The sequence below is a fragment of the Dunckerocampus dactyliophorus genome, chromosome 1 (genome assembly GCF_027744805.1).
Source record: "Dunckerocampus dactyliophorus isolate RoL2022-P2 chromosome 1, RoL_Ddac_1.1, whole genome shotgun sequence".
NCBI lineage: Eukaryota > Metazoa > Chordata > Actinopteri > Syngnathiformes > Syngnathidae > Dunckerocampus > Dunckerocampus dactyliophorus.
Genome location: NC_072819.1, coordinates 49662827 through 49685752, shown reverse-complemented (window position 1 = coordinate 49685752; position 22926 = coordinate 49662827). Strand labels below are relative to the sequence as shown.

General features: G+C 46.6%; 4 protein-coding genes across 12 annotated transcripts in view; 1 reads left to right on the top strand and 3 right to left on the bottom strand.

The window, feature by feature from the left end:
- The window catches only part of zc3h13 (zinc finger CCCH-type containing 13), an 18056-nt gene extending 11502 nt beyond the window's left edge, over positions 1–6554 (bottom strand). For 2 of the 3 annotated variants that reach the window (XM_054799494.1, XM_054799474.1), the window contains exons 1-11: positions 6405–6554; positions 5676–5846; positions 5495–5598; positions 5296–5410; positions 5058–5169; positions 2264–2430; positions 2045–2187; positions 1751–1954; positions 1524–1670; positions 1112–1449; positions 52–495 (exon numbers count right to left, since the gene is read on the bottom strand). In XM_054799494.1, coding sequence (XP_054655469.1) covers positions 52–495; positions 1112–1449; positions 1524–1670; positions 1751–1954; positions 2045–2187; positions 2264–2430; positions 5058–5169; positions 5296–5410; positions 5495–5598; positions 5676–5837 — 1936 coding nt within the window. In that variant the 5' untranslated portion in view covers positions 5838–5846; positions 6405–6554. The remainder of the gene's footprint in view (positions 1–51; positions 496–1111; positions 1450–1523; positions 1671–1750; positions 1955–2044; positions 2188–2263; positions 2431–5057; positions 5170–5295; positions 5411–5494; positions 5599–5675; positions 5847–6404) is intronic. The other variant, XM_054799485.1, reaches the window with a different exon arrangement.
- LOC129194364 (GDP-Man:Man(3)GlcNAc(2)-PP-Dol alpha-1,2-mannosyltransferase-like) lies at positions 2358–16858 on the top strand. Of its 2 annotated transcripts, none has more exons than XM_054799557.1 (5): positions 2358–2805; positions 13190–13411; positions 13485–13856; positions 15668–16224; positions 16295–16858. In XM_054799557.1, the coding sequence occupies exons 1-5, from the start codon at positions 2741–2743 to the stop codon at positions 16576–16578; spliced, it is 1500 nt and encodes a 499-aa protein (XP_054655532.1). In that variant the 5' UTR covers positions 2358–2740; the 3' UTR covers positions 16579–16858. The 2 variants fall into 2 exon arrangements, with proteins under 2 accessions (XP_054655532.1, XP_054655540.1); XM_054799565.1 differs by lacking the exon at positions 2358–2805 and adding an exon at positions 11513–11788.
- cpb2 (carboxypeptidase B2 (plasma)) lies at positions 6810–11567 on the bottom strand. Its single transcript, XM_054799577.1, has 11 exons — positions 11299–11567; positions 11109–11184; positions 10895–11019; positions 10719–10827; positions 10551–10652; positions 9294–9395; positions 9112–9222; positions 8947–9037; positions 8666–8868; positions 7323–7407; positions 6810–7247 (listed from the first exon to the last, which is right to left on the bottom strand). Exons 1-11 carry the CDS (start codon positions 11367–11369, stop codon positions 7048–7050), a joined length of 1275 nt encoding a protein of 424 aa, XP_054655552.1. The 5' UTR covers positions 11370–11567; the 3' UTR covers positions 6810–7047.
- Positions 16078–22926, bottom strand: part of raph1b (Ras association (RalGDS/AF-6) and pleckstrin homology domains 1b) — a 46841-nt gene continuing 39992 nt past the window's right edge. For 2 of the 6 annotated variants that reach the window (XM_054799505.1, XM_054799511.1), the window contains one exon: positions 16093–22926. In XM_054799505.1, the coding sequence (XP_054655480.1) occupies positions 20245–22926 (2682 nt within the window). In that variant the 3' untranslated portion in view covers positions 16093–20244. The other 4 variants (XM_054799519.1, XM_054799545.1, XM_054799535.1 and 1 more) reach the window with 4 other exon arrangements.

The window sequence follows — 22926 nt, the reverse complement described above, 5'->3', positions numbered from 1 at the left end:
GATTCATCTGATACCTGTTTTTTTTTTTTGTCAATGTTATTCATGTCTTGCCTTTGTCAGGTATTTCACGTCCCCTCCCTCGTCCGTTTCGCTCTGTTCTGGTCTCAGCTCGCACATCCCTTCCTCCTTCTTCACGTCCATGAGATCTCCCGTAACTCCTGTCATCCTGGGCCGCTTCCTCCTTCCTGAGGGTGTCCATCCTCTCCCTCTCCTTTTCCCGCTCTCTCTCCCTATCCCTGTCCTTTTCACGCTCTCGCTCACGATCCCGACGCTCAAGGGACTCTCGACTGCAGCGGGTTTCTGTCCTGCTCTCTCGCGTCTCCTTCACATCTCTGCGGTCACGAAGCTCTCTGGCTGTGTCCCGTGCTCGACCATCCCGTCGCTCTCGGGCTTCCCTGGAGTCTCGGTCATCACGGCTATCCCGAGACAGGACCTGCTCCGTGTCGTAGTCCCTATCGTCGCGGTTATTGTCCTTCTCTCGCTTGCTTCGGCTGTCTGAGACACCAAGAAAAGAGTTTGTTATTAATGTTTAATAATAACAATAACGGATTTGATTTATATTGCGCCTCTGAACAGTGAACAGTGAACCCATTATTACACACAGGTGGTGATGACCTACATCTGTAGCCACAGCTGCTCTGGGGGAGACTGACAGAAAGGTGGCTGCCAATTCGTGCCTCTCCAACCACCACCTAACACTCATTCACGCTCACACACCAGTGTGGACTGCACTGGAGGAGAGGTGGGTGAAGTGTCTTGCCCAGGGACACGATGACAGTGACTGGGATGGAGGAAGCAGGGAAGCGAACCACCTGGTCTACCTCAACTACCCAACCAAGTTTAAATGGTTCACCTCAACATTCATGTCGCCACTATGACAATTTTTATCTTGCTGGCTGTACTGTACTGTAAATGTAGATATGATGCAAAAAATAAGACAATGAATGTCCCCAAATTTTAAATATTTAGCCCCATTTCCACAGAAAGATAGGTCAAAGTCTGTGGAAGGTAATACAGTTGTCCCTCGCAAATGCGCGCTGTGTACAAAAGATGCATACATGTTGGCAGGCCTAAAAAAAAAAAAAAAACCTTTGTCAAGCAAAGCTCATACCATCTCTGCGCTCACGTCGGCGCTCCTGAGTGTGCGGACTCCTCTCTCTGTCGCCGCGGCTTCTCTCCCGGCCTCTCGAGTGGCGCCGAGCAGGGCTTGATCTATCAGAGCGCCGGTGCGGCGAGGACGCATCGTGGGAAACGGCCGGAGATCGTGACCGCTGGGACCTTGGCGGCGAAGAGGCCACAGCGGCGCCGCTGCGGTGGTAGGCCGGGGAGGACGAGCGCCTACGGCGAGGTGAGGTCGAATGCCGCTGCGGGGAGGAGTCGGAGCGAGAGGAAGGAGAGCGCCGGTGGGGCGGAGTGGGCGTGCGCTGGTGGCGTTGAGGAGATGGAGATCTACATCGAAAGAGGCACGTTAGTTCATTGCAGCCTAGCGACGCGCAGCAACTGCATCCACCGCATGTGCCGACCTGCGAGGCGGAGACACCAGCAGGGTGGCCTTATGTGAAGCAGCTTTGGGGGAAATAGACTTCTTCCTGGTGGGGGGCGACACACTACCGGATCGCTCCTCTGATGTCATCAAGCGCTTGGTCTTATGGGAACTGTCTGATCGATCCCTGGATTTAGAACACGGCTTTTTCAATAACTACAAAAATAATTTTTTTTACTGTGCTGAAGTGACCACTGCAAACTCTACCTGTGCTTTTCCTTTTTGTTTTGTCCTTTGTGTTTTTCTGCATCCCGTCCCCTGTCTTTCCCCTCCTTCTGCTTCTCCTCGCCCTTCTCTTTGTTTTTGTGCTTGCCTTTGTGCTTCTTCCCAACCACGGGGATGTCCAGAGGTACTGGAGGGGGAGGACTGGGGGTACGAGGCCCTTTCTTCTTACTGTGAGATCCTTTCGATCTGATGCAAACACAGACGAGAGCAAAAACGTCATCACCGTGTCCTCATCTTGTCAACAAGTTGATGGTTCTCTGCCTGGCAGACACGTACTTGGCAGTTTCTGCGATAGGCGAGGATGCTAATGCCTTCTTCTCTTTCTTCCCAGAGCCTTTAACTCCACTTTTGTGTTTTGGGGAGCCACTGGACTTCCTGGTTGAAGGGGAGTCTCGCGAGGATAACTGCTCAGGGGAGGCCTGAGCGACACGTAAGAGGAGGTACATCAGCAGCGGTAAAGGAGACAAACAAGGTGCGGGGAACCGTGCATCTTACTTTTTGAACGGCCGTAGATCTTGTTTTGGTGGAGGTCTCGTCTTTCTTCACGACCATCTCTTCCCTCTTGTCCAAATTCTCCTGCTCCAGCTTCATCAGCTCACGTTGAATCTTCTGACGTTTCATCTCAAGGGACAACTCGTAGTCATAGTCACCAATATCTGAATCTGCAAGGCCGCCAAAAAAGGACACGTGAAGACCTTAGACGACATTTAAACACTTCTTCACAACAGACAATCAAATTTTCCAAATCTGGGGCCCTTTGCACAGAGGTAGGATTCAGACCTCGAGGATAAATGACAGAGCTGAGTTCAACCAATCCAAAACAAGAGCGTCTAGGCTTAATTGGTTGCACAAAACCCAAACCAGGATGAGCGGACAAGGATGAATCAAACCGGGTGAAACCAATCCCGGATCAGTGGATGCTCACAGCTTCCTTTAATAGACCCCGCTATCGAGCAGGGTCACCGATTCACCATGGCAACGAGGGCGGCGTACTTCCCCCGTTGGAAGCAGACATCCTCATTGAGGCTTACGAGAAGGTAAAAGAGAAAAACAAAAAAGAACGCGGTCATAAAACAAAGAGAGAAAGCGTGCCAAAGCATTTCAGAGGCGGTCTGAAATACTTTGTGTTTAAGTGGTGCACAAATACACACTCACCGCTCCACCCAAACCATCACAATTACAATCCACGTGGTTAATTAATGTTATGGTTGTTGCTTGTTTAACAAACCACAAACGGTGACGTTCAACAATAATCCTGAACTCCTTATTGCTTTATTAGCACATCACCATTACTGGCTCGTAGCTTCAACAGCGGGTATACTTCCCGTTTCCCCTCGAGCGCCAAGCCTTCTGGGTAATGTAGCACACTGACATTTACCAACACAACTAACAACTGCGAAAACGCAGTCTTACTCAAGAGTATGAATCTGCTGGAATCGACCGCAGATGTGAGTGAAATTGTGTAAATGTAACTCCATCAGACATCTTCAACCTTGCAGATGACGTGTGTATTTTATATATGGGAGATTGTAAACGACCTATTCATTATGGTATGACTGCAACATCATCTAAAATCATTTATCCACAATGGTTGAAATTGGGGGTGCTCCGATCGATCGGCCGTTGATCAGTATCGGCAGATCAGCATATGCCGATAAATGCCTTTGAACGCTGGTGCCTGTGGCTAGCACTATTGCGATCCATTCGTGCAGTGTTGTGTCGACATCTTTGGCAGCATCGTCCCACTTTTCACACAATAACAACCGTATCCGCCGTGTGGCACTTAACTACCGACACATGCCACGCAAACTTATCTTGCGGGGGTAGCGTGTTAAGAAACTTCAATACGGCATTTGAAGAGCAAACAATGGATGGAATATGGCGAGTTTTGGAGGCTCACGGTGTGATCGGTGGCACGGTGGCTAATGTAGCCATGTGACGTATGCGTGTGGCAGTCAAAAGCCTAAGCTAACCCGAAAAAAAACTGAATTCATCGCACGAGACGGAAGACACCGAGTTCGCCGAGTGCTTTCTCACGTACCTGGAAGTTCCACCAATGTACTCTCACATCCAAAGTCTCCTTCAAGAAGGCGTCTCATCCTCTGGAAGTTTCACCAAATATGTTGTTGTCTAAATTAAGGTTTTTCATATCATATAGCTAGAAGCAGGGGTGAAGCCAGGAATTCTGGGTCCCATATAAAAAAACAAAAATCACATTGCCTCCCTTTTAGAGGCAACGTACACCTTACAGACATGTCCGCGGTGTACCGTGGTGAAGGTACTTTCACGTTGGACTTTCGGCTGCGTAGCTGCAGCGGCAGTTCCCCCTCACTGTGCCCGGACTGCTTGGCCACACAAATGAAAAATATATGGCTCCACCACTGCTCGCACGGGAACTGCTGCTCTAACCAATGGTTGTTTGTGCTAGGGACCGTCAATAAATTACTATTGCGCTGAAGTCTAAATCAGACCACAAATTATCTATAACCATGTCAAATGACTAGTCCTACCCTAAAAGTATTCTGAATGCCCATTTTCCCCAATTTTATCTTTTATTGGATGGACTTTTATTGGATGGGGGACCTGACTCACAGTAAATGCTCTGTAACAACAAAGTAAATTCAGCAATACTTTGGTTGCATTATTTTTAATGCTTTGAAGAGCTTTTTTCATAACCATATTCATTTCCACAAATTCATGTTTGTAACAAAATCTTATTATTTAAAAAATAAATAAAAATCGGTGCTGGACCGGTTCAGCAGGACTAAATAAAAAAAAAATTGGATCGGAAGCCAAAAAATGTGGCTCGGGACATCCCTACTATTAATGATAGCCATTAGCATTATAAACAAATTGAAAAATGTCTAATTAATCCATGTGATCGGTCCTGGATGATCGGTATCGGAATCGGCAGATTTAAACATTGATTGGAGCATCACTGGTTGAAATGATCACATTTATATAATGTTTAAACAATGATGGTGGCTGTAGTTCAATGTAATAATGTGTAGTGGGCAGTGGAATTAGTTTAGTTTCCATTTATGGTGGCTGCTGCCTGATACACGGGATGAGATTACATAGATCCTGGGCCTAAACCGGGTCTGGAGCAGGCTAGCGCCGCAGAATAAATCTCCATGGTAATTTATGTCATAACATACTCCACTTTCCACTATCCGGATCACGGATAAATTGAGCCAGGATAACAAAGATATCCCGGCTTAACCCCTGATCCTAGTTTTCTGCAACGGGCCCCAGGTTGATATTCAAAACAAAACAACAGCTGGCAAACCCTCACGAGTTGTCTCCCACTCTGGGGGCTCTTCCTCACTGGCTGGGGTACGCTCCTTTGTAATTTTGATACCCTCCTTCTCTCTATGTCGGCCTCGGGAGGAGTCTCTCTGCTGTTGGTGGGCAAGCAGACAGAAAAAAAAAGCATTGCCTTTAGGGATGTCTGATAATATCATCCGACCGATACTGGCGACAAAATGAGATATCGGTTGATATCGGTTTAGTGCCGCGAACTCAACTCTTCCTGTGGGAGATGCAGGCTCGTCCAAGTCTCGCTTCACGCTTTCTGGGTCATTATCTTGTCTTTTGTTCTTCATCCTCTCCCGCAGATCGCCGGTGGGTCTCTCCGCTGACCTACACACATACACAAAAATGAAGCCCTGAAAATCGCCGTCTGACATAAGCATTAACACGGCGCTGAGAAACCAGCCGTCGTACCGGCTGAAGTTAAATCCTTTGCCTCGTGGTTGACTTCCATGTGTGTAGCGACAAGTGTTGCCGTAACTGCAGTTCCCCGTCTTCAGCCAATTTCTGCAGTGACTCTGAAAGGCACAAACAAGCATCCATTACTAAAGGTCTTGATCATACATAGTCTTGCGGTAATCTGCGTTGCACATACATCAGCAGCATTACTCCCAGTGCTCGGGCCAAGTCGTTCAAACACGCTGGGTCGGCGCGAGGGGGCGGCAGGGTTGCTGGTGCTGCTGGATGCGGTGGTGCTGCTGCTGTCAGATATCGTTTTTGAATTCTCCACTGTAACCTTCCGCCTGATCTTGGACATTCTGCAGATCTGGAAATATCACAAAGAATGAGGCGTTCCTCATGGCACAGTCGCCTCATTTTAACAACACTAACTATGACATTTCACGTGAGGATGTGGCATTTGCAAAACTAGTGTGCCAATGCACAAACACGTACGCAGAATGCATGTTAAAAAGATGAAAAAGTGTTTCTTCATTACTATTGAACAGCTACATTTAAATGCACGCAAAACAAATAATACTAATGCTGTTTTTCTAAACAAAACAAAAGAAGGACTTCAACTCTTGCAAGTGGCGCTAAATCAGTAGAACACTGAAGGCTCGCATTAAGTAAGCCAAGCAACTCTTTACCTGTAGAACTTTAATTCCACTGCGTCATTATTCTAAAACTGCCAATTACACCAAAAAAGAAGGGGGGAGCCTGCATTGCGTATATACACATGCAAATTTACATGCTAAACGTTTGAGCCAAACAAACGAATGGAGGCTAATGCTAAAGCAAAGCACTGTACGTTTCTGAAGCGCGAGGCCTTCGTGTCCCGGAAGACGTATGTTAAACACTGGGCACATCAAACAAGCACACTCACCCAAAATATTGAATCGGTGTCGCATCTACTGTTGTGGCAAAACAAGATTCAGTAACTGAGGAAATAATAACGCCAATTTTTTTTAAAAAAAGCAAATGCTAATGCAGGAACATCGACGGAGGATGTGCGTCATTTTCCATGCTCTTCATCGGTGGTGGCAAGAGCAACGTGTGTTGCCCTAGTTACTGTGACGCCATCTACTGCCATCTACTGGTTGAATATGTATAACGGACTATAGTAGTGTAGTGAATGAGTATCTAAAGGGTATATCAAGTGGTGTGGAAAAGTGTTTGCCCCCTTTCTTGATTTCTTTTTTTTTTGCATGTTTGTCACACTTAAATGTTTCAGATCATCAAACAAATGTAAATATTACTCAATGACAACAAAACTGAACACAAAATGCAATTTTTAAACAACACCTTTTATTATTAAGGGAGAAAACCATCTAAAGCTACATGGCCCTGTGTGAAAATTTTTGTTTGTATTTGTTGTGTAATACATACAATAGTTAGAAACTGGGGCCTTTAATAGATTTTAATAGACTTTAATAGATATTCAACCACATGAGTTGAAGAACAATCACAGTCACAACAATCACAGTTTATTCACAGTCTGTCTCATCCAAATGTTTTGGTGATAGCGCTTAAGCAGTTGCAGCCTGTGTTTTCTCTATGACCCTTTGAGCTATGGTCTTCACTGCAAGCAGAGCTTCATTGCATGCTTTAGAAATGTGAGACGGTGGCAGAAGAAAGCCATATTGCCCGCGGTCCTGGAGCTCAAATGTGAATGAGTACTTGATGCCGAGATTGTACGCCCAGTCGTCAGATCCGCCAGGAGCTAGGTCTGCGGAAGAGCGATAGCTACGCATCAGTACTCTGAATTGCTCCAATGAGATGTTGTGTAAAATAACTCACTCACATATTGTCTTTGCTCCTGCACCATATTTGTAGGTGTTTCTGTAGTGTCTTCTGATGATTTGTGAAGCTTCTTGGGCCATTTCAAGCTTACAAGGAGAGATTGAAAGTCAACATCCACAGTTAGAAAGAAAACACCGGGTCCAGCCTGTGAGGCTGAGCGGGAGTGGGCTTGAATTACTTTTCGAGTCGTCAGTTTTTCTGGCGATAAAGATATCGATGCTCCACACTCCACGCAGCACGCAGCAACAAGCTTGCTAGCTCAATATGGCTGCAGTCTGGAATTATTGGATTGTGGATTGATGTGGATTGTAAATTATTGGATGTGGATTGTAAATATGCAATTTGCAATGAAAGCGCTGATTCTGCAAGGGGGTAGGAAGGCGTTTCCCTTCATACTTCTAATCTAATATGCTTCCTTCACCTGCCCGCATGTGTGACATGCTTTATAAATCCAGTTTATCATTTTACCGACTGTATTAGTCCAGACTTTCATACTTTGCACTTTACTTTGTTCTTATACGGATGTTTGTGCAACATAGAAAAGTGCAGCTTTCCAAATTGTATGATTGCAAACATGATTTACCGTAATTTCCGGTGTATAAACCGGTACTTTGTTCTTGAACTTTGAACCCTGCGGCTTACACAGCGGTGTGGCTAATTCTCCTTTACTTCAGAACTTCTACTAATTGTTTAAATACTGTGCCGCTCGCCAATCAGTGAGGAAACGGTAGCTCGTTCTTTGGCAGGAGCCAATCACAAGCTATCAGTACACCCACAACAAGCTTGTCAACCCACTGGAAATCGTGTAACAGTCTGACTCACGGTGTCGTCTTGCAAAAGAACACTCAACTCATCACACAGCAACTTAACGCTCAAAAGGTATATCTCAGAAATATACAAGCATGTACCAATACGAGAAAAAAGGGAGAAAAAACACCAATGTGACCATAGGGGTGTTACTTCATGGCTAGAGGGCTCTAATAGTGTTAAAAATTGCATTTAGAAGGTCGTAAACAGGATTTCTATGCTTTACCAATACAAATATTCAATTTAGAAATAAGGAATCCTAATTTGTGGCAATTAACTTACCACGGACGGGTCTGGAGCCGATTAACCGCCATAAACGAGGATAAAAATGACTGTTTTGGATATCGGTAATACAGCCAATGTCGAACTTCACTATGTATTACCAAAATGTTTTTCAACATAAAATAAAAAAGATATGTCACATGGATTATTAACGTACCAAACAAAATAGCTTTGAAAAGTTTATATCCAATGGTTCACTTCAAAAGAGCCGTCTCAAAGAGCCGTCTCGTTCTCGGCCGACACATCGCTACTCACCAGCTCGTTGTGGTTCTCGGCCTCCTCCAAGGTGCAGGAGTATGGGAAGAGCAGCATCTGAGAATAGGCGTGGATGGTGAGGTAAAGCTGGATGCTGTCCTTGTTACTGCGCAGGAAGTTAGCCACGGCCTCCGATTCGGGTTCTGATTCAGGGAAGGCACCGCAGTAGATCTCGCTGCAGGGCTCATTGGAGGCACCCTTCGCTGGTGGACGACACAAACAGCAGCAAATGAGAGGCCCATGTTTGAAAAAGCATACAAATGCGCTAGCAGGAGACTCACTGCACCAGTTGGCGTCAAAATTCCTGTTCAGGTCAACGCCAACACAGGAGCTGCCTCTGCTGATGGACCGATTCTTCCTCCACATACGGTTCTGAGAGACAAAACAAGCACACAGAGATAAATCAAACATCTTTTATGAATGACGTCTATCTTGTGTAGCCTTACCGTAGTCCACGTGTAGTGGTATCCATCCGGGTTCATCACAGGCAAGACGTACACATCCATGCTGTCCAAAATGTCGGTGATGTCTTGGTTTTGCTTGTAAAAAGCCAAGGACTTTGGGGGAGGAGAATGTTTTACCGATGTGATTTGTGCACTAAGCCAACGTACACACCTGGTATACTCACATATTGTATAAACCACAAGCAGAAAGCAGGAGAGATCCACTCTCTGGCGTGGATCCCACAGTCGATCCACATGGCTTTCTTATTCTCACTGTGAAGTGACAACTAGAGTGGAATGAAACATGCTATTAGACACTCTGTGGCAGCGATGCAGCGGGCTGTCATCTGTTATTACTCCTACTGTTATTATTCCTCCGATAACGCTCTGTCGTGTTGCTTTAAACCCGCTTTCATAAAAGAAGAACATTGTTAGGAGATCGTGATCTTCAGCTGTCACCGAATCGGTTTGCAGCCGAGTGTGAAAGTCTGCAAGTTCTCGCCCGGAAAAGGGTGGACTGTTGTCTCCGGATCGGGTATCACATCCTGTCCCAAGTGGAGGAGTTTAGGTACCTTGGGGGTCTTGTTCACGAGTGAGGGGAGGATGGGACGCGAGCTCGGCAGGCGGATTGGTGCGGCGTCTGCGGTGATGCGGACTCTGCATCGGTCCGCTGTAGTGAAGAGGGAGCTGAGACAAAAGGCAAAGCTCTCAATTTACTTGTTGACGTTCCTACCCTCACCAATGGTCATGAGCTTTGGGGAGTGACCGAAAGGACAAGATCGCGGGTACAAGCGGCCAAAATGAGTTTTCTCTGTAGGGTGGCTGGGTTCTCCCGTAGAGAAAAGGTGAGAAGCACTGTCATCCGGGAGAAACTTGAAGTAGAACCGCTGCTCCTCCGCATTGAGAGGAGCCAGAATTCCTCCCAGAGTCAGAATACCTCCCGGACGCCTCTCCGGGGAGGTGTTAAGGGAACGTCTAACCAGTAGGAGGCCTCAGGGAAGAGAGACTGGACTGGACCACGTTGGAGAGACTTTGTCCCCAGGAGGAGCTGGACCGGGCTGAGGCTGCTGCCTCCGTGACCCTACCTCGGCTAAGCGGTAGAAGATGGATGAATGGAAGTCTACTATCTTGGCTAATAAAAGTGTAAAGGTGACTATAGGGGTGTTATTTCATGTCTCCTTGTCTCTACATAAGGGCTCCTACTTCACGGAAATTCACTTATCACGGACAGGCCTGGAACCGTTAAACCGTGATAAACATTGCATTGCATGTTTTCATGGGACAACACTGCAGAAATGACACTTTGATACAAAGTAAAGCAGTCAGTGAGTGCACCCCCAAGCAAAAATGTCCCATGAACAGACATTCTAAAATATTTGCACTTTTGTGAGGTCCTGTAATTGTTGGACATCGTTGCAACGGAGTAACACAAACATGTGCACCTTAAGAGCATAGAGGGGTCGCTTCTCGTACGAGGAGCCCAGGAGAATGGTTTGGATGGTGTGGGGGTTGTCCTGTGCGGTACGGTTAATCCAAGAATAGATCTGCAGAGATGATAGCAAAACATGATGAACGTGCACATGAGCGTGAACGTGCAACGGAAGGCGTACATCCTCCAGGCTGTGATATCTCTCGTAGAAATTCGTGCTGCTTCGAGGGTCCGTGGTGTCGTTCCTCGTCTGCATTTCGATCAGTTCGCTGGCGTTGTCCAACAACACCCTAAAGAACGCGCAAGCGGTCAACAAAAACTGAAACGACACAGGAAACAGTCAAGCAGGGAACGTACTCGCGTGTTATCTTATGTCTCTGCAGCAAATCGTTGACCACAGCCGAGCTGTTTGCGGGAACATAGAGGTGAACTTGAGTGTCCTCCTGGATGTACTGGTGGTGTACGGGCTGCCACAGTGCGGTCTGAAAAAATGTGACGCACAGATATTCTGCAAAAGCAGGACAAAAAAAACACATCCAAATCATTTCCCCAAGTATTTGGGGTATTCTACCTCATATTGACTGGATATATTCTTCACGATGTCCACTTGTTCCGGTGTTGTTGGTGTGATCGACAGAATTTGGTCACTGCGCAAAAGAAGAGGCAAACTGTTGTTGCGCGAAGGTCTAACCACCTGCTTTCATTGTGGAAGGTGGAAATGATGCAGTTATGAGCATTGAAATGACACAACTCCAACTTACTGGGTTTCAGTGCAGTGTCCTGTCCAGAGGAGCGGGCTCGTTAAAGCAAAGCAAATGAAAAGTGCCCGCATCGTGGAAACGGTGCAGATGACTGATAGTTTGCTCAAACTGCGGGGGTAAAGAAATGTTATTGATTTTGTGTTTTCGTGTTTATTCAGAAGTTAAACTTTAGCTTTTTCAGACGACGGGGGCACAGATCAGTAAATGTGGTGGCGAGGGAGCCGATCACTTCAGTTACATGTATTTAACAATACTGCTATTAAAATTATTCGGGTTCCTTTAGATACAGTATTACGTTATCTACGACTGGCTAAAGCCGCGGTTTTTTGTGTAGTTATACACCCACACCCGTAGGTGGCGGTCATGAAGTCCAAAACGGCCGCAAAGAGCAGGCGAGTGAAAAGTTGAAAGGTGACGAGTGTAGTTTTGTGTCTGTCAGCAAGATGTCGGCGCACGACCCGCTGGTTCACTGTTTGTGTACATTAACGGGGTAAGTAGGCATTTTATGACACGTTTGTGCCACAGTCTTTTAAATTCGCTTTGTGATTTTTGTCTGTTAGCTAACCAGTGTGGTGCCTCGGCGTCGTCGATCGTCACTGTTTAAAATGGAAGCGTTCCACTTTTATATGTGAATACTTCAATAATGAATGAATCACCATTTCAAGTCGGCTGGGACGGCGCTACAATAACATCGAGCAGGGGCGTCAAACTCGTTTTCACCGTGGGCCACATCCCGGTTATGATTATCCTGAGAGGGCCGCTTTTTATCATTCTATTTTAGAATTTTGTTAATTAATTTTTCATTAATAACTAATAAAAAGTCATTTTAAATTGGATTTGACAACAAAAATGTAGGGTTTTCTGTCGGTATTAATAACAAATACATGACTTAAAAAATATAGAATTTTTAAAGCTGTTTTTGTTGGTTATATTATAGTTTATAATAAAATAGTTTTTACTTTAATGCATTTTTTAATGTATTGTAAATGTAACGGTAAACGTTTATTAAATTATTGTAAAAATGTTTTAAATGCTCCATTTTTTTATTTTTATATATTAAAATTTTTACTAATTTAAATATATTTCTATTAAGTAAAAAAATATAAAAATTAGCATACAGCATTCATATAAAAATACAATAATATAATTTTACAATAGTAGAAAAGTAACAATGAAAAATAAAGCCTAAAAAAGTAAAGACAAAATTAATATTAACAACAAAATTACAATAAATATACAAATATGTATTTTTAAATATTAAAATAAGTGTCCTTTTGACATGCATTATTTCAAGGCTTTCGCAGGCCACATAAAATGATACGGCGGGCCAAATTAGGCCCCCGGGCCTTGAGTTTGACACATGTGACATAGACGATGCCAAATTCATCAGTAATGAGCAAAATATTTGTTTTCATTCATTGGTCTTTGCCATTGAGTTATTGCTGAATTGTGCCTTTGTTATTTACTTACTTCTAATTAATTTTCTGTGCATTATTAATGTATTCCTATTTCATTACTTTTTAAAGATTTATTTTGCTTAACACCTCACAGTCTATGTACTATGTCATTTTTTAAAGAACTTCTATTTGGTTATTGGTATTTTTATTTTCTCAAATCCTTCCTTTCGTTAATCATTAATCCATAGCCACCATTTATTTATAAATTGTGTTTATTTTCTCCAGTATGTATTCATTTGTTCATTTATTTTATTTACTCTATTACATGTTTTATTTTATTGTCTTTTTTCCCCTTCAAAATTCATTTTTTTCTCTTTTTGTTGTTGTTGCAACACTCATATTAGCGCCTTAGTATTTTACTTTTTCAACACCTTTTCCGAAGGATATGTGAAACAAATCAACCATATCATTCATGTTGTGCTCCTGTGTTGTAGCTTGCTGTGGAAGTTGCTGTTACCCCTGCTGTTTGTGAGCCTGCTGCTGCTTGCCTTGCTGGTCCTGCTGGTGCTGGCAGTGCGTCTGTGGCTGCAGGGCAAAAGGAGCGCTCGACAGGCGAGGACTGGACGTCCGGCGGTGGCCTTCTTCCATCCGTACTGCAACGCTGGTGGTGGCGGAGAGAGGGTGCTGTGGTGTGCGATCCGGGCTTTGCAGCAAAGGTGGAGCTGACAGGCTCTTCTGAATTCTTCAGCAAGTTACACTGAAGAATATGTGTTCTTCGGATCTCCACAGGTACTCGCACATGGACTTTGTGGTCTACACCGGGGACCTGGGTGTTTCGCCACACGAGATGGTGGACGGAGCGCGACGTCGTTTCAACATCGTGCTCCCACGCGCCGTTCACTTTGTGTTCCTGAAGCACCGAATGCTTGTGGAGCCCAGCCTGTTTCCGCACTTCACTCTGCTTGGGCAAAGCCTGGGCTCCGTCTTCTTGGGATGGGAGGCGCTCACAGAATTTGTACCTGACATTTACGTCGATTCAACAGGCTACGCCTTCACTCTGCCCCTTTTCCGCTACCTGGGAGGCTGCAGCGTGTGCAGTTACGTTCACTACCCCACCATCAGCACTGACATGCTGTCGGTGGTGACAGAAAGGAACCCGAGGTAAGTTTTTACTTGCATACAGTGGTGCGAAAAAGTGTTTGCCCCCTTCCTGATTTCTTTTTTTGCATGTTTGACACACTTAAATGTTTCCAATCATCAAACAAATTTAAATATTAGTCAATGACAACACAACTGAACACAAAACGCAATTTTGAAATGTGTGGAAGTGATTGCCCCCCCTGCTAAAACATAACTTAACTGAGATTATTTGATATCTATGAGTCTGGAAAAGGTTATGAAGCCATTTCTAAAGCATTGGGACTGCAGCCAACCACAGTGAGAGCCATTATCCACAAATGGTGAAAACATGGAACAGTGGTGAACCTTCCCAGGAGTGGCCGGCGGCCAACCAAAATGGCCCCAAGAGCGCAGCGAAGACTCATCTAAGAGGTCACAAAAGACCCCACAACAACATCCAAAGAACTGCAGGCCTCACTTGCCTCAGTTAAGGTCAGTGTTCATGACTCCACCATAAGAAAGACACTGGGCAAAAACGGCCTGCATGGCAGAGTTCCAAGACCAAAATCACTGCTGAACAAAAACAGCATTCAGGCTCGTCTCAATTTTGCTAGAAAACATCTTGATGATCCCCAAGACCTTTGGGAAAATACTCTGTGGTCTGACGAGACCAAAGTTTCTGGAATGTGTGTCTTATTACATCTGCCGTAAAAGTAACGCCGCATTTCAGAAAAAGAGCATCATAGCAACAGTAAAATATGGTGGTGGTAGTGTGATGGTCTTCAGGACCTGGAAGACTTGCTGTGATAAATGGAAGCATGAATTCTGCTGAAGGAGAATGTCCGGCCATCTGTTGGTGACCTCAAGCTGAAAGCAACTTGGGTTCTGCAGCAGGACAATGATCCAAAACACACCAGCAAGTCCACCTCTGAATGGATGAAGACTTTGGAGTGGTCTAGTCCAAGTCCTGACCTGAATCCTATTGAGATGCTGTGGCATGACCTTAAAAAGGAAAAGCCTCCAATGTGGCTGAATGACAACAATTCTGCTAAATTCCTCCCCAGCGCTGGAAGAGACTCATTGCAAGTTATCACAAACGCTTGATTGCAGCTGCCGACTGGATTTTTTTTCTCCCTTCATAATAAAAATATTTAAAAACTGCATTTTGTGTTCAATTGTGTTGTCATGGACTATTTAATATACTATTTAAATTTGTTTGATGATCTGCAACATTTAATTGAGACAAAATGCCAAAAAATAAGATAGGGGGCAAACACTTTCACACCAGTTTCTTATGTACCTTCTGCCATCGAGTGGAAGATCATCAGGTGAACAAAGAGATGCTTGATAGCAGAGACGTTCGATACTGCCTTTCTTACCGATTGCTGCTATTGTCCACTTCATTTCCGATACCAAGCAATAACATCAAAAAATCATGACCAGTCGTCAACTGAAACAATATATTCTGTACTATCAACAAGTAAGACAGGCTCGTCTTCTGAATAAATGTACAAATAGGAATCCATTTAAATATACCTGGAAAACTATCGGTTGGAAAGCTGCACATTTCTATGTGGCACAAACATCCGCGTACGAACAAAGTGCAAAAGATTCAACTTTGGACAGTCAGTGATATTATAAAGTGGGCTCATTCAGCATGTCTCTGCTGGTCATCTTCTGTCTACTATCGGCAGACTGTGCCAATATCCCTGATTTTTTTTGGCGTTCTCCCTGGAATGAATGTATTTTGGTACCAATTACGCAATATTTTACACTCGCTCATGGCCGCGGCACAGTGTGAATCAATGAATTCCAGATGAAGTGGGGACGCTGATAAACTGTTCTCATCCCAGGTTCAACAACCCAGATTATGTGTCCAGCAGCCTGCTCCTGAGTGCCATCAAGCTGCTCTACTACTGCATGTTCGCCCTGCTCTACAGCATGGCCGGCTCCTGCAGCGACCTCATCATGGTCAACTCCTCCTGGACACTGGAGCACATTCTGTCACTGTGGCGCGCCCCCAACCGCACCAGCGTGGTCTACCCGCCCTGCGACGTCAGCGCGTTCCTGGACATCCCGCTAGAAGAGGACGGGGACAAAACGTGCCACTCCATCGTCTCCATCGGGCAGTTCCGGCCCGAGAAGGACCACAGGCTGCAGATCAGGGCTTTCAAGAAGGTGTTGGATCGGCGGAGAGAGGCCAAGGAGACACTGAAGCTTATCTTGATTGGAGGATGCAGGAATCAGGAGGATCAGGATCGGGTGCTGATGTTGCGGGGGCTTTGCCAGGAGCAGGGCGTGGCCGACAAGGTGGAGTTTAAACTGAATGTACCCTTTGCAGAGTTGAAGAGGGAGTTGCAGGAAGCCACTATTGGACTGCACACCATGTGGAATGAGCACTTTGGGATAGGTAATTGATCACCACTCACCTGTTTGGGAATTTTATTGTATGTGTGACACCTCTGGCAACCCCTCTCCAGGTGTCGTGGAGTGCATGGCAGCAGGGAAAGTCATCCTCGCCCACAAGTCTGGTGGTCCCAAGCTGGACATCGTAGTGCCCTTCGAGGGAGGCCAGACGGGCTTCCTTGCAGATGATGAGGACAGCTACGCCGAGGCCATCGAGAAGATCCTCAATCTACCGTCTACGAACCGTCTCCAGATAAGACACAACGCACGCCAGTCGGTGACTCGCTTCTCAGATCAGGAATTTCAAGTCTCCTTCCTGGCCGCCATGGAGCTTCTGATGGGGACAGTTGAACGATGACTCCATGTTTGCTTGGGACTGGAAACTGCACTTGGGGACATTTATTTTTTTTATGGTAAATGTGCAAAAATTCTGCATTTGCTTTGCCTTTCTGGCTTGCAGCTGCAACATAAACATGACAAACAGGCCTGATTGCTCTGCGTGTGTTTGGACTGACTGAATACTATTTGCAGAGCCGCCCCTGGCCATATCGGGACCTAAAGCAGACTTTTTTTTTTATTGTTTTAGTGCAAAATAACAAATTATAACTATTAAAAAAACTGCCCAGAGTTGGGATCAAGTCTGTGTTCTCTGCCTTAACGGGTAGCAGCTGTACCATTACACCACCAGGGACTGACTGTTGAGTGGGTAAAATAATTGTGGCAACGAGCGCGGCGTCAGATTACTCGTCTATTTTTTTCTCTCCTGCCTCGAGGTGACTCGGTGTGTATCCTATGCGCATTTGCCGACAATGCACCCCAATCATCCATCTTCTTCCGCTTATCCGATGTCAGGTCGTGGAGGCAGCAGTCAAGGCAGGGAAGCCCAGACAAAATGCGGCCCCCATGGATGGCGGGGCCCTATGCACAGCACGTGTTCTGTGTGTTGTTTTATAAACCTATTTTGTGTAAAGTGAATTGAAGTTTAAGCACTGTTTTAAAATGTCCTCATTTGAATTGGCACATCAGGGTGGAATCAATAACGCGGAACAAAGGTTGAGAACACTTGCCAGAGGTGATTGAGGCTGAGAGGCGGGGCAAAGTAGATTTCACCGGCATACAAATAAAGTGTTGAGATGCTTCGTTTTTTTTTGTGCTCGTCAAGATGAAGCCGCACATGCTTCTCTTAGCTCTGCTGCAGTCGCTCAGGTGAGTTTGATTCCTGTACCGAGCACTTAGCGGCCACGTGTCACGTGACCATTAAGTTTTTAAATAGGCGTCCCGCTGTACAATGCTGAGCTGAAGTCGATGGCAGACCGGGGACTTGGGGCTGCTTTGGACAAGGTCAACTCGATCTATGCTGTGGGCGGGTCATTCTGCCAGGATGATGACTACTCCAGCGTGATTACACGATTCCTGCTTGCAGGGGCTATGTAGTTATGGAAACTCGGGAGCCCGGACAAAAATATCACGGACAGGAAGTAGACGTTTATCAAAAGTAAACGGGGGGGAATTTAAATATGGCGGACGAACGTGGACGAATTGAGAAGAGGTGTTCAACGAGAATTATGAGCAATTGCTCGGTTGGTGGAGGACAATTTTCCAACGGATTATATTTTAAGGTTGGTGGAAGATGTCATAGGAAGTCTTGGAAAAATATCTGCGCTGACGAATGCAGATTTGGATGAAGCTGTGTGGCGCAATCTTGAGGAGGTAAATTATCACAGGAGTGCCAAAATTAAAAGGGAATACGTGTGGAAATACAAAGAGAATCAATAATACAAAAATATACAAATGCGGAAATACAAAGAGATTCAATAATAAAAAAATATACAAATGTAGTCATATTTTTGTTATTATTTTCTCTAAATGTTTTCTGTATTGTCTTAGTTTATTCAAATTTGCCGTTGTTTTTCCTGTTTTGTATTTGTCTTTTCCAATTGCGTTTTCGCATTGCATATTGTGATTGCATTTGGTAATACCCTGCTAGATTGGACTGCATCATAAAACACTGTGTGGAAGACAGAGTTTGACAACAAATGACGCGGGACAGATTATTGTTTGAACATTTATATTGTGATTTTCGGTTTATATGCAATGACACGTATTCAGTCTGCAACCATTTAAGTCCCACATGAGCACGTCAATAACTTACAGAACTGTAGCAAATATCCTGTTAGGGATTGTGATACTGTACTTTTTTTATTCGAAATGATATGCCACAACTGAGTTGGGTACAATAAAAGAGTAACATGTTAAACCACAGGCAACTCTTTTCCCCACCCCATCTTAAACGAAAATCACTCGAATCAATTTCATTTTTAAATGGTGACGTAAATATAAATGCCATCCTCACACATGTTGCAATGTAAGAACAGCACAAGCACCTTGCAAAAGGAAGGCCAAGATACAACAGACGCACTCATATGAGATCAACATTCAAGTCTTAAGTTTGTCAAATGAGTTCTGTGGTCTACAGGAGTTGATGCGCTGTACATTAAGCAGGCCAACATGTCGCTTTGTGGCTCCATCACACAGATCAAGCCAGTCTACTTCCTGGATTGTGATCATGTGACTTGGCAGGGACAATGGGGAAAACTTCAGCTGTACAAACTGATAAAAAAAAAAACAACCAAACAACAAAAAGCACTCCACGAGGCGTTTTAAAACAAGTCCATGGGAAGTTTTGCATTTGATTAAAAAGGGTAAAGCGCGATTTCAGCCCCAGTCTGCTGAGCCTTAAGAAAAAAAAACCATCCTTTCTACACTGCTATTGTGCAAGACTTCAAGAATAAGGCCTCCTACTTTGCTTTTGTCACAAGATGAGACCCTCTAGAAATGTTTAAGACACCGCAGAATTGAAGGTCGGTATTACCCACCAACACCCATGTTTCACTTCCAGTATACATTCCATCATCACATTTGACCAAACATCCGTTGATCCCAAATACACTTAAATAATTTCACACAAAAGCAAACTGTCCCTGTTCCGCATCGGCCTCCACTTCCATCCCTGCTACCATATGTATGTGTGTACGTGCATGCGCACAATGCATATCAGTCCGCAATCGCACCACACATGCACTCCCATTTACAGCCTGAGCAAGGTCCTTTTTTCCAGCTTTCCCGTACGTGGCACAAGAAGCTTGGATACTTAGTTTTGATTTGTGTTTAGTTCAAATGCTTGGTGCACCAGATGGGATTTATCGTTAAAGCGGCCATATCTTGCTCATTTCAGGGGCTTTTAAAATGATGCACTATAGTATGTTTCTTTTGATAAAATACGCCATCTCAAAGTTGTGTACATGGTAAATCTCCATTCTTCTCCTCTCAGTCGGCAGCCTCCCTCTGTTGAGATTGGTCAGGGCTCGAGGGTGGGCTCCAGCGCTGCACAGAGACATGCCCCTTAAACTGGTTATCAGCAAACAGTCAAGAATTTGAGAAATATTGGAGAATTTGCAGTCAAACTGTGCTTTGTTCAGGAGTAGTGACTGTAAGGTGGGTCTTTAGCTCCCCAGAAAGCAAAAAATATTCCCATTGCTGCCTTAAACCCCCCCAGTAAAAGTCACCAACGGAACTTACACCTGGCGAGTTGCCATACATGGATGCGCTAAAGGTGTGGCGTGAGCTATTCAAAAGGTGCGGAAGTCTCTTTAAGTTCTCATACCTGACCGTTCACAAGATTTGGAGTGGCATCAAATTGAAACCAGGGATAACTTCAAAACCCACCAAGCCATTATATGGTACGTGCACATCATGAACAACAAGAGTACATCATTTGAAACATATACGTCTGAAAAGCTGCAAATGCAGGATAGGACGCCTTCCAGAGTTTGGGAGTTTCCAGTTTGAAACCTTGCCGCTATAATGAATGAAGAGATGCTGTCAAATGCCTGCAGATCGAGAAACCCAAGCATCTGAGAAATGTGAACCCTTGTTGAACACAATGTCAATTGGCTTTAAGTATTTACACAGACTATTTGTTATTAGGATCCAAAACAGAGCGGAATATTCTCACATTTGCTTTTCAACACTCTCCAGTAAGCTTGGTGCCGTCCCCCCGTTTAGGTGGTGCAGGTGGGGGTCCCCGTCGTAGTGTTGCATAGCCTGAGATGTTACTGGACATGTAGCCGCCATTTCCTCCATTGCTCTGGTTGCCCTGATCCAGGAGCAGCTCAGGCGGTGGTGGAGGAAGCGCCATGTCATCCATCGTCCCAGCAGGGTCCATTTTGCCTTGCCGACCCACAGACTTTCGCTTAAGGGTCCGGTTCAGGTCCTCGAGGAAGTTGGGCTGTCCTGAGCTGCCCTTAGGTGAGGTGGGTGGAGGGAGCTGTGGTGGTGGTGAGAGTGGTTGGGGCTCTGGCGTGGTGTTGCTTCGGCGCACAAGGGTTGGCGGGGGAGGAGTCTTTTTAAGCGAGCCCTTACCCCATGAAGAGTTATTGATAACAGAAATAGCTGGAGGAGGGGGAGCTTGGGGCTGGGGGTTGACCACAGCCACTCTGGGAGGGCCACCACTATGCGAATCGCTACCAGGAGCAGGTGGAGGCGGGAACAGTTCAGACGCTGGCGGTGGAGGAGGGAAGTAGGCGCACTCGGGTGGCGGGGAAGGGAAGTCGCCACCAGATTGTTTTGCCTGATTCACTTTGGCCTGAAGGGCCAAGGGAAGGTTGGCCAGGTTGAGCTTGCCAGGTTTGGGGGGTGCAGGGGGACCCCCTGATGGATCCTTTGATGGGGAGCCAGTGGAGGCAGAGGTGGGAGATGGGGAGGATGGAGGGGTGTTGCTCTGGGGAGCAAACTTGCTGAGCAGGTTCCTCCTAGATTCCTCATAGGATGCACAAGAGTTGGACTTGATGCTGGAGTTTCTTTGGGGGGTGGGAGGAGGTTTTTTACCTCCTAGACTGCAGTTGCCAGAAGGTGACTTCCTCACAGGGGATCCCATGTTCCCAGGTGGAAGGGGAGGGGGTGGGGGTGTTGGGCATGAGGCAGGGGCCAAGGGAGCTGGTGGTGGAGGTGGTGGGGCAGGGAAACCACCACCGTTGACTTGAGCACTGTCCGGAGGGGGCGGGAACTCTGGAGACTGTAGCTGCTGACCGCCTCCAGGCTGCCATTTTGGTTTGGACTTGACTGCAGGTGGGGAGAGCGGGGCTCCTTGAGTTAAAGCCCCTGGAAACTGACTTGTGAGCTGCTTCACCAATGACGTTACAGGCGGGGTACCTGTGCTAACAGCTGGGGGCTTAGACAGGCTGTGCTGCTTGGGCAGTGTTGGCGGAGGCTGGCTGGAGGTGTAGCCTGTCTGGAGACTGAACTGCTTCTTGAGGGGAGCAGGTGGAGGAGGGGGTGGCGGCGGCGGTGGCGGCAGCCCACCCATGGAGGCGGGAGGTGGGGCAGGTGGGAAGGGTGAGACAGGTGACATAGGTTTGGGAACAAACCCTGGCGTAATGAATTTGGGTGGTGCTGGTGGAGGAGGCGGGAACTGGGCAGGAACATGGGTCTGCTGGGGAGGTGGAGGAGGAGGTGGGGGAGGTGGAGGAGGGGGAGGTGGTGGCGGGGGAGCAGGGGTGGGAGTCGGTGACACTTCAAGATCTCCATTTGCAGATAAAAGATCCCGTGGTGGGCTAGGAAACCTTTCCTTCAGTGCATGCTTCAGCCCAATGTGGTAAGTTGACTGGCTGACTGGACCCGGTGCAGCTGGAGGTGGTAGAGGAGGAGGGGGTGGAAATGCTCCCCCATTCGTCTGTGGGATGAAGGCAGCGAGGACACCTGGATTCTGAGAGCCAAGCTTCAAGACGGCCATGGCTGAGCCAGGGGTTGGCATCGATGGTGGTGGTGGAGGAGGGGGTGGCGGCGGGACATTAGTCCTTGCCGCAATGTGGTTCACATTTGGTTTGATAGGTGCCTGTGTGGTGGGCGCTGTCTGAGACGGAGAAAGTTGCTGTGTGGGCATCCTGCGGTGACTGGCACCCTGGGGGAACTTCTGGTTCTGTAGCCTGTTTATCGTGCTGAACTTGTACATGGTGAGAGCCGGAGAGTGGTGTGACACACTTAGGACCTGGGGTGGCAGTGGTGGCGGTGGTGGTGGTGGAGGCGGTGGAGGAGCGGGCTGTTGCTGCGGGGGAGGGAATGGGCTGGAGTTGCTCACACTTGGTGGCAGCTGTTGTGGGGGCACATGGTTGTAGTTGCTCACAGTTGGTGGCGCCGGTTGCGGGGGCACATGGTTGTAGTTGCTCACAGTTGGTGGCGCCGGTTGTGGGGGCACATGGTTGTAATTGCTGACTGTGTGTGCAGCCGGTTGCGGGAGCACATGGTTATAGTTGCTGACTGTGTGTGGCGCCTGTTGGGGAGGCACCTGGGTGTAGTTTGAGTGCATCTGCTGCTGTTGAGGTGACGGTGGCGGCATGTGGCTGTAGTTGCTGCCAAGGTGTGGCGGCTGTTGTGGGGGCACGTGGTTGTAGTTGCTCATGGTGTGCAGATGCTGCAGTTGTTGGGGAGGCTGCTGTGAGCGCTGAGGCGACTGTGGCAGGGGGACCTGTTGAGGCGACTGGGGCGGCATGTGCGGCTCTACACCCTGTGGTTGAGGCTGTTGGTGAGGATGAGCCTGAGGCTGAGGAGGGGGTGTCAAGGCCGGGTGGTCAACTGAATGCTGGCTGTGATGGCGGTGGCCGTGGGAAGCATGCGGCAAAGTGGCCCCTCTGGACGCCTCCATTCGCAT

What these genes read in the sequence shown, in the direction of transcription:
- LOC129194364 (XM_054799557.1), top strand. Translation starts at nt 2,741, where the DNA reads ATGGCAACGAGGGCGGCGTACTTCCCCCGTTGGAAGCAGACATCCTCA. An exon ending in TCATTGAGGCTTACGAGAAG is followed by an intron (nt 2,806 to 13,189) that starts GTAAAAGAGAAA and finishes CCTGTGTTGTAG; the next exon opens with CTTGCTGTGGAAGTTGCTGT. An exon ending in GAATGAGCACTTTGGGATAG is followed by an intron (nt 16,225 to 16,294) that starts GTAATTGATCAC and finishes ACCCCTCTCCAG; the next exon opens with GTGTCGTGGAGTGCATGGCA.
- cpb2 (XM_054799577.1), bottom strand. Translation starts at nt 11,369, where the DNA reads ATGCGGGCACTTTTCATTTGCTTTGCTTTAACGAGCCCGCTCCTCTGG. An exon ending in ATATATCCAGTCAATATGAG is followed by an intron (nt 11,020 to 11,108) that starts GTAGAATACCCC and finishes ACATTTTTTCAG; the next exon opens with ACCGCACTGTGGCAGCCCGT. An exon ending in ACCACTACACGTGGACTACG is followed by an intron (nt 9,038 to 9,111) that starts GTAAGGCTACAC and finishes TTTGTCTCTCAG; the next exon opens with AACCGTATGTGGAGGAAGAA.